The 10,104-nt window shown below is 34.9% G+C and overlaps 1 protein-coding gene across 1 annotated transcript; it reads right to left on the minus strand.

Moving 5' to 3' along the window:
- Positions 1 to 1,915: 1,915 nt before the first annotated feature.
- On the minus strand, positions 1,916 to 5,373 carry LOC145120065 (putative HVA22-like protein g). Its single transcript, XM_079055851.1, has 7 exons — positions 5,147 to 5,373; positions 4,730 to 4,807; positions 4,512 to 4,610; positions 3,561 to 3,617; positions 2,774 to 2,837; positions 2,437 to 2,637; positions 1,916 to 2,297 (listed from the first exon to the last, which is right to left on the minus strand). Exons 2-7 carry the CDS (start codon positions 4,759 to 4,761, stop codon positions 2,034 to 2,036), a joined length of 717 nt encoding a protein of 238 aa, XP_078911977.1. The 5' UTR covers positions 4,762 to 4,807; positions 5,147 to 5,373; the 3' UTR covers positions 1,916 to 2,033.
- Between the last annotated feature and the right edge of the window lie 4,731 nt (positions 5,374 to 10,104).

Consider the following 10,104-nt stretch of genomic DNA (forward strand, 5'->3'; position numbering starts at 1 on the left):
TTCGACTTTTTAGTTTTTGTTTCTCTATAAGTTTGACCAGATAATTGGATTGGATCACAAAAAAGCATCATTTTTTAATGTCTAAATGTTACAAGAGAGCATCAAAATCAGAATATTTTGTGTAATAGGATCTTGACAATATATTATTAATTAATTTAAAAATATATAAATTTTTATATGAAGGCAGTAGACAAATTTAATGCGACTACTTAATATGTATTTAATATCCAATCTTTATCTACGTGTCCCAATTCTTCCAATAGAATATTATTTAAACAGTTTTGATTAAATATAAAGTTTAATGAAGATAATTACTTATTTTTACATAAGAGATATTAACAAAATTGATTTATATAAATGAAATACTATTTACAAGAAGGCTTCTAGCCTAGCGGTATTGAGGTTCAAGGTTCAAGTCCTGTAGTGGACGTATGTGGAATTAATGAGTAGTTTATGAATAGATTAGAAATAGTTTATATTTTGTTGTTTCAAAAAAAATATAAATGAAATATTTAATAGAATTGATCAATAGTTTTCTTTTATCGGAAATGACTTATTCCGAACACCAAATTAACTTCATAATTATTTTTTCCGATAAAAAACTTCATTTCATATTGACATTTCGAACTGAAACTCCGAATTTTAAATTATGTACTAAAGATTATTCTATAATTTCAAAAGTAAGTCCTAAATCTAATAAATATTTTAAGAATTTCCAATAAAATGTTCGTTTTCTTTATCAGAATCTATTAAAATGTGAGAAATATAGCAAATGATAAATGTATTTAGTGAAGATGGTGGCAATGTTACATATTACACATCATATCATCAATATACCTCTTTAAAACATCATGTATTGTATGTGCTTATTATACGCTATATTTTTCTAAAACTTTTGATAAATTTTAGTAAAAAACGAACCATTTATTAGAAATTTCGGATTTATTTGTTGGATTTTAGACTTCTTTTTAATATTTTAGAATAACTTCTATTTTTTTTGTATCTTTCTAATCAGTAAAATCTAAAATTCCAAATGTCAGCTCCAGTTTTATTAATCAGAAAAAATACTTTAAAATGTATGAAATTACCCTTTTAGAACAAAAAATCTCCAAAACACAAAAAATTAATCACTTTTACTAAACACTTAACTTATAATGGTCAATTTTGTTAATATCTTTTATAAATAATGAATTTTGATTGGAAATTGTTTATGTTTTTTAATAAATCTTGAAAGAAAATACAAAGACATGGACAATATACGCCAATTATTGGCTTTACTCATACTACGAAACCATTTAACATTTCTCAAATCTTATAAAACCTTCTCCTCTCTCTAATTTCACAAATTCATCAACTGCCATGGACGCCGCCACCGCCGCCGCTGAATCTAGCACACCAACAATCCCCATCCTCAGACGACGGAACTCCACCGGGTCACCAACTGTCGATACAAAACCCTACCACTCTTCTTCCTCCTCCTCCTCCTCCATCGCCACCACCTCCACCTCCTCCTCCTCCTCGTCTTCTTCTTCTTCAGTGGATTTTGAGCTGATCGTGATCAAACCCACTTGTTATACTTCCCTCCGGGATATACTTCCATCGCCGACATCCTTCGTCCAGTCCCCTATTGCTTCATGCTCCGCCGTCCATTCGGGTTATGAAATCTCGATAAAGAATCACCTTGTGAAACAGGCCGCATGGGCTTACCTTCAACCCATGTCCACCTTCCCTGAAGCCGACGGAACCACCGTTCTCCACCGCCTCTGGATTCAATTCTCCGGTGCTGTCCTCCGTCTGATAACCGCAGCCTTCGATTGCCTCCTCCAAGCCGGAACCACCGCCTCCAAATTATAACACTTACAGAAGGTAACAGAATTGTAAAACACCTACCACAATTTCGCTTTGATTTTCTCAATTTGTAGAAACAAAAAAAGAAATCAATTGAATGAATGAAAATCAAAATCAGATTACAACTTTCTTTGTTCTTGCGTTTCTTTACAATTTGTACATCCGTCCCCACTCTATTCTACCGATCAAAGTCCCCTCGATCGTCTAAATCTTAGCCAAACGGGTTCTCTTTGACCCGAATTCGACCCGGATCTACTCGGCGATGGTGGAAGGTGAAGTTCCTCCGCGTATACAGGGTGGTGACGGCTGCTATTTGGCGTCGACGGAGCAGGCGGCGCAGTCGGCACCCACCTTTCTTCAGCCGGTTCTGACCGGAAAAAAGACGCCGGAGTAACCGGAGGCGGTGGAGGACGTCCCTCCCCGGAGTTCCCATGATTTTGAAACAACACCTACACAATACAAACAATCGCAAATTCAATTCCACCATTTCCATGAAACGGATTGCATGATTCCAGCATTGCAATGGAATGGAATTGATCAATGGAATGCACAATTCCAACTAATAGAAAGAAGATGATAGATAGATACCTCAGGTCTTGAAGAAGGTTTATCGACCAAATACTGAAATATTTCAAAGATTTTAGTTTGACCTAATTCAGTCGAATTGTGCCAATAATAAATTGCCACGTCCCATGCTTTCGATCTCAATTCCTTCAAACTTCTTTCTATATCCGTCTCATGTCTTTCCACAAATGGTCTTAACATTGCTTCATATACATACCAAGTTCCCTGAAAAAGTCAAAAACCCCAAAACTTTCCTTTTTTAGTATATACCCAATTACCCATATCATGACCATAAATGATTTGACTCCATAATATAGTACAATTTCAAATGCATAAAGTACAAGCATACACATATATATACCTTAGTTTTAGGATACCATAAATAGATGATGAGTGCTAGCTTCATCTCTCCATACATTGGCACCCTACAAAAGTTTCATTTCATTACAAAATTAATTATTTTTCCCATGGATATAAAGGGCTTGTTTGATTCATGGATTTTGATGGAATTGGAATGTGTGATTACATTCCATTATTGTTAAGGGGACGAAATTCGGATTCTTTTAAATTCCATGTTTGATGGATTTAATAATTCATAGTGGGTGGAAGGAATCAAATTACATTCTTCCTTTTTGATCAAAAGACAAGAAACCTTCATTATTTTATAGAGTTAAATACATAAACGATAAGTTTTTTTGGATTCACCTATCAACTTTATTATTATTTTTTTTAAAACCTTAAAAATTTTCCTTTTTTCGATTTGGTCCTTATATTTTTTCATTTTCTTAGACTAAACCTCAACTTTTCTTTTTCTTCCTAGAAATACATTTACATATTTGTGTAGAAATAGAAGATTACTGATAAACCAGCTAAAATGACAAAAAAAAGGTCTTTTGTATTAGAAAAAGAAAGAAAATTTGGGTTTAAGCCAGAAAAACCCAAATATATAGGGTCTTTTATATAATTAACGCTTAAATATATTGAAATAAATAAAAATTAATAATAAATTAGTTTTTTATTAGTGATTTTATTTCGTTTTTGCCAACGAAACGCATGACATATTGCAATTCATTTGAATTATTTCTAATTTCTTTGACAGATTTCATTCTTTTCAGAACTTTATGCGAATAGTTAAAAAAAAAACGTACCATGAGATGAATATATCCCCAATCCTTTCAAACACTGTGAGTATTGCAACGATTACCCTGAAAATAAATCAAAATATTGTTAATCAATATGTAACAAACAAGCCACTAGATCAAGTTGTTGCATCAAGAGAAGAAACACTAAAAACCATTGAGTGAAAGCTACAAACTTTATGCAAAATCTTTTTGGTGCAAAAAGATGGATTTCTTGTGAAAATAAATAACTATGTATAAAAAGATTGTTATTTCTTGCCACAAGATAAAGACTTCAATTGAAGCAAACATGTTCCATGTGAATGTGATTTTACATCATCATTATTACTCAAAACCACTCCTAGAGCATGACTCAAGTGGGCCCTTTTTTACAAAACTAAAAGTAAATTGACATCTTGTACTTTAAGGGATATATGAAAACACGTAACCTATATGATTTTCGTGTGCTAAATTCTTTTTATCCAATTAGCCGATAAAAGAATAAAAAATAATATCTTTAGCTGATAATATTAATTATTAGCTAACAAATGAAAATATACCTATATGACGTATCATTTCATAATGTAAAAAGTAAAATGACAAATGAGAAATGACACAATAAAAGAAGATTATTTTGCTTCAAGGAATTTATAAAAAACTATTGGTTGATTAGGACATGAACAAGCAACTCAAACCCAATCATAACAAAACACATGTCTCTTTCAATAATTAGAACAAAATGTCTCTTGGAAACCTTATTATTACTGCTCAAAATCATCCAACGTTCTTCGGTGGCTTAATCATGAATGTTTTTTAAACTCAAATACTTCAAAATTATCTAAATTCAACATGTTCCATTATCATGAAAAGCTAAATTTGTCTATCAATTTGACCTTTCATGAACAAAGTAGTTGACCAAACACCCAATTAGGTCAACTTCTTATGATTGAGACCGAAGAAGATAGAAATGAGAAGACTAACCAATATTGACACCAAAATCTTAATTCTCCATTTTCAACTCCATGTTTCTCGATTGTTTTAAAGCACTCAAAAGCTGGATACGCATATCCAAGAATTAACCTGTAGAAATAGCCAAAAATGGAAGTCAAGCAGTAAAATTTCGCAATTCCTCTGTATCCAAACACCAATTTCCCCCAAATTAAACCCGATATTGATATTGATGTATGAAAGTGACTTACATAAGACAGTTTGTGATGAGTTCTCCTAACATTTTCTTCAAATTTCCGGATTGTCGCCACAGCTGTAAGCTAAATTCACTGTAGAGACATCGATCATTATAAGTTTTCAAGAAATTCATGAAAATCGATTCAAAAAGAGCTAATTCGATTCAAACCAAGTCAATTTACAGTAATAAATTTACTAAGTAAAAGTGAAAATCAATACAGTCAGCTGGAATAATTCTTTTTACTTCAAATCTTTATAGAAAGCAAGCGACCTAGAAAACCCCAAAATCTGAATCGAATCGAATCGATTCACAATCAACATCTCAATCAATCGGTTTTTAAATTCCAAAGCCCTCAATCAGAAACAGAAACTGAAACCCACTTTCATACTGAGATAGAAAAGAATCTATAGGGAATCATGGAGCGCATTACCTTAGTAAGAAATGAAAAAGATCTTTGCTTGTTCCTGTGATTTTGAAGAAAATTAATGGGTGTTACGAAATCAATCCGAGAAACTTAAAAATTGAGGAAATTTGTTGAAGAAGATGGCGTTTATTATATAAGCATAAATATGTATGTGATGTGTATATTTATAAAAGGAGAGAAAGCGGTTGGGAGGTGGGGTTTACTTGCCTCCAACGCCTCCTTCTCCCTTCTTCTTCCCTTTTGTTCCTTTACATAATTCCTTATGTTTATTTGGAAAATATATATAATATAAAATAATCAAATTAAACATTCTAATTTATTTTTTGAAGTATAATATTTCATGAAAACTAAGAAGATGCATTAAAAAAAAAAAGATTTGAACGCAACCAAAATATTTTAACCCAACTGGTATTAAGTGTTATCCTCACTGCTTGAAGTCGAGTGTTCAACTATATATATATATATATATATATATATATATATATATATATATATATATATATATATTTGAGAAGATTATGATAAAAGAAAGCTTAAAACATGTATTAGTATTTATGTTGAGTTATGAAAGTATGATATTATGATGCATAATGCTTAATAAGTATTTAATTGAAGGAAAGATAAGCGATCTATAATCAAAAGTGTAATTGGTCGGCTTTATATATAGATTAGTATGTAACTAATGGTCATAATTACAAATTTTAAAGTTTTGTTGAGTTATAGTTGACAATCCTTTTAGCGGTGGTTGGTTGAAATGCTAATTGCTAAAGTTTGAAGAGAAAGGGAAAGGTTTTCAAGCTCGGGTCAAACTCGTGAACTCGTTGAATTTTGCAAGAGTTGAACCCTTCCATATTTTAGTAATCGGGTAAATTAGATAAGTAGTAATCATTTGAAATGATTAATATAAACACAAGGATTTTTAATAAAATATGAGTTTGACTCGTATATTTACCTATCATTGTCATGCAATTTACAGATAAAACTGGTTTTTTAGTGTAGCAATTACTTTTTCCCAAGACTGTAGAAATCGCTCGATGGTGGACTGACGGGGATTATTCGGGGACCATTAATCATTAAAAAATTATTAAAAATTTAATAAATATAACATTAATTCTAAGAATATAACATTAATAAATATAACATTATATCTATTAAAAAATATATTAAAAAGTAATAAATATAAAATTATAACATGAAACTATGATTACAAAAAACCCCTTTGAACCTTAATACATCACATTTAAATAATCAACCAATGCATTTGGATCCAAGTCTGCATAAAATGGCGGGATTAATTGGGGACCATTAATTATTAAAAAATTAATAAATATAACATTAATCCTAAGAATATAACATTAAATATAACATTAATAAATATAACATTATATCTATTAAAAAATTATTAAAAATGTAATAAATATAACATTATAACATGAAACTATGATTACAAAACACCCCTTTGATCCTTAATACATCACATTTAAATAATCAATACATTTGGATCCAAGTCTGCATAAAATGGGGAGAAAAAAGTGTTATGAACAATGGGTTCCAATAGTATCGGGAAGAGGATGTGGACCTTCAACCTGCGGTCTACTGCATTTGGATCAAAGTCTACTGCATTTGGAACTTTATGAATGTTGAGGGAATTCAATAGTAGGAGGCCGTGGATATTAGGGAATTCCATGATCGATGATTCCATCCTGATTATTGCTATATAACACACATGAGTTACAGTTAGCTTCCAAAGCAAAATAAAAAACAAATGCCAGGAAAAACGAACATATGTTATCAAATTGATTCCTACAAGACATATATATATATATATATATATATATATATATATATATATATATATATATATATATATATATATATATATATATATATATATATATATATGGGTCAAGGTCCAAACAACCCCTGTTCTTAAGCCAAGAACAACAATAAACTCTTTGAGGATTTTCATCAAACATCTTATGTGCGTCAATCTAAACTCAACCTTAACAGTAAAACAAATTTAAGTCGACTTCTGGAAGTGGGAATGTGTCAAGGGCAAAATCATCCAAGAGCAGAAACAAAATCAACTTAACTCAATTGACAATTCTCAACAATCAATAATCGATTTTAATCAAATTCACAAAGCCTAAAACAAACACAACTTAACCCTCATATTAATCAGTAAATAAAATAAGTAGAAGTGGAGAGTAGAGACTAACCTTTGACGGGATTACAGAGGTCAAACGACGAAGTTGGAGGAGGAGAAGATGACGTTGGAGGAAGCGACTGTTGTGGAAGCTTCAGATGGCGGCGACTGTTGTAGAAGCTTCAGAAGGCAGACGACTGGTTTAGCTTGGAGGATGACGACTGACGGACTGTGACGACGTGAATGGAAGAAAAATATGGTGTCGGAGGAGGGGCATATGGCATCGAAGAAGAAGATGGCATCGTTGTAGAAGCTTCAGTTCATGCTTGCGTTCGTTCCTTCAGACTACATAGAGAATTTCAAAAAAGAAAAGAGACGAATGCGATGGAATTAGAAGAACCCTAGCAACAATTCTAACACTTTGACACTTTTTCCTTTAAAGGTTTTTTTTTCGTTGACCTTAGTTGACCAATAAGGGCGCCTAGACCCTCCTAGACCCGATAATCTCCGTCTTTGACCGGTTTTGACCACGTCCGATAATAGGATCCGATTAGCTATAAACGTCGACGGTGGAGGACCGCCAAGCGCCGATTAATCGGCCGCCTAGGCCGATATTTGCAACACTGCTTTTTCCTATATACAAGTTTAATCAAAAATCACATATAAACCTCTTGTTATTAAACATAATCACATACTTAAAAGTTGCGACAAAATGACCATTAATTCAGCGAATTCACGATCTCGTTTTCCAAAAGATTTAATCTCCCGATTTAACCATTTTTAAGATTACATGGTACATTAGACTTATTGTTGAATGACATAGTTTATAAACATTTCCGAATCATATTTGCACTTGTGAGTTATTAAATTGTATTTGTATTTATGAATCCGATTCGTCTTCTTCGTCACAACCAACAATAGAATCTGAAGTGGCACCTTTAAAGGTCAGGTAATATAATATTGTCCATAACATTGCCTTTTTGACTTTATTTCTCGCTTTAAACATTTGTAAGGCCGCTTGTCTTGGTTAAAGATCCCAATACCGGCCTCAAAAGTCAAGTACCTTCATCATTGAATCATTAGGTGTATTCAACGGGTCTTGATTACCATGTTTAACGATATAAGAGAAATTCTGAATTCGGTAGATTGAATTGAGGTCGCACGTGTGTGGTGTGCCGCCTCTACCTCTACAAGTGAAATGTAACATCCCAAATTTCGAGTCCAAAAATTTCTTTTAAAACACTACTAATTCATAGCGTTAAGTCATTCAAACATACAAAAAGGGTTTATATGACAAATCATAGTTTCATTTCCAAAACACTTGTTCATTTCATCAGAGTAAAACATCCCAGGCTGACTAACTATGGTGTGCGCCATGCGATCATCCCGAGCTCTTCCCTCCGCTACCGGAAGTACCTGAAACCAAAACTGAAAACTGTAAGCATGAAGCTTAGTGAGTTCCCCAACCTACCACATACCCTGCATAATCACATACTGCAAATACTGGGCCACGCCCGCTACTTCGGGCCTCGCCCACTACCTCGGGCCTCGCCCGCTACAACGGCCTCGCCGCTCCAGGCCCCGCCTGGCTTCGAGCCCCGCTCGGATACAGATCTGTTTCTCTTAGGCCCCGCCTGTCTCTGGGCCTCGCCCGCTAACATATACTAACACATAAACATACCACAACACATAACTGAACATATACTACTGAATCCTGTTCTATGGCCTCGCCTATCTTGGGCCTCGCCCTTGTCCTGCTACTGATGAGTCGTGGAACCCCGTCCACACTCCTTCTGATAGTGAGATATGGGCCCAACCCACACTCACTCTTTTCCTAACTTGGGCCTCGCCCCTGCTCTGCTGCTAATGAGATATGGAACACCGTCCATACTCTGCTATTGGTGAGATACGGGACCTCGCCCACACTCACCTCCCTACCAGGCACATACATGTATCACACAGACAACAAGTATACTCTATCATGCAAACCATTCCTTGGGCACCCGCCCGTCATTGGACCTTGGTCCTGAATATCATACTAGCAAACAGTGCCTAGGGCTAACCCCCGGGTCTTCCTACTCATAACTACATGGGCCGACATTGTGGCCGTAGACCCATCCACACAAAGGGAAACTCACCTGCACTGCTGAACTTTACTGATAACCCTCTGGCTGCTGACCGACAACTCTCTGAACCGCTGCTCCACTAGCTCCCCGAGCTACTATTATCAATATAACACTTAGTTCCAAACTGAACTCTAGAAGTCAAACTAAGTCAACTCTGGTTAAAGTCAAAGTCCTGGTCAAAGTCAACCTTCCAGTTGACTCGACTCGCCGAGTCAACCCGTAGACTCGCCGAGTCCTTAAACTCAGAAGCTCTCAAAATACGACCCAAACTCGCCGAGTCACCCCAGGACTCATCGAGTTCAACGATCTCTGAGTCCCATCCTGTCCAACTCACTGAGTCACCACTCAACTCACTGATCTGCGTCTTAACCAGAAGAGGTTGGGGGTTCTGCGACCTGACTCGTCGAGTCCAAGAACAGACTCGCCGAGTCCTAGGAAATCTTCAACAGACTCGCCGAGTTGTTCTTCCAACTCGCTGAGCCCATGCACATATTCATACAACTCGTCGAGTACACCCATGTGACTTGCCGAGTCTCTCCAGTTCTCAATCCATACAGTGGCTTTTCGAGCCATGCAGGGGATCTAATCCATACATCCACTCTTCTACAGTCTATCCCCCACGTAAAGTTGCAAACTTTACGTGAAACCAAGGAGCTAAAGGCCCAAAAGACTCTAGGGCTAGGGTTTAAGAC

Source organism: Lactuca virosa, chromosome 6, assembly GCF_052849685.1.
Source record: "Lactuca virosa cultivar CGN04683 chromosome 6, Lactuca_virosa_CGN04683_v6, whole genome shotgun sequence".
Taxonomy (NCBI): domain Eukaryota; kingdom Viridiplantae; phylum Streptophyta; class Magnoliopsida; order Asterales; family Asteraceae; genus Lactuca; species Lactuca virosa.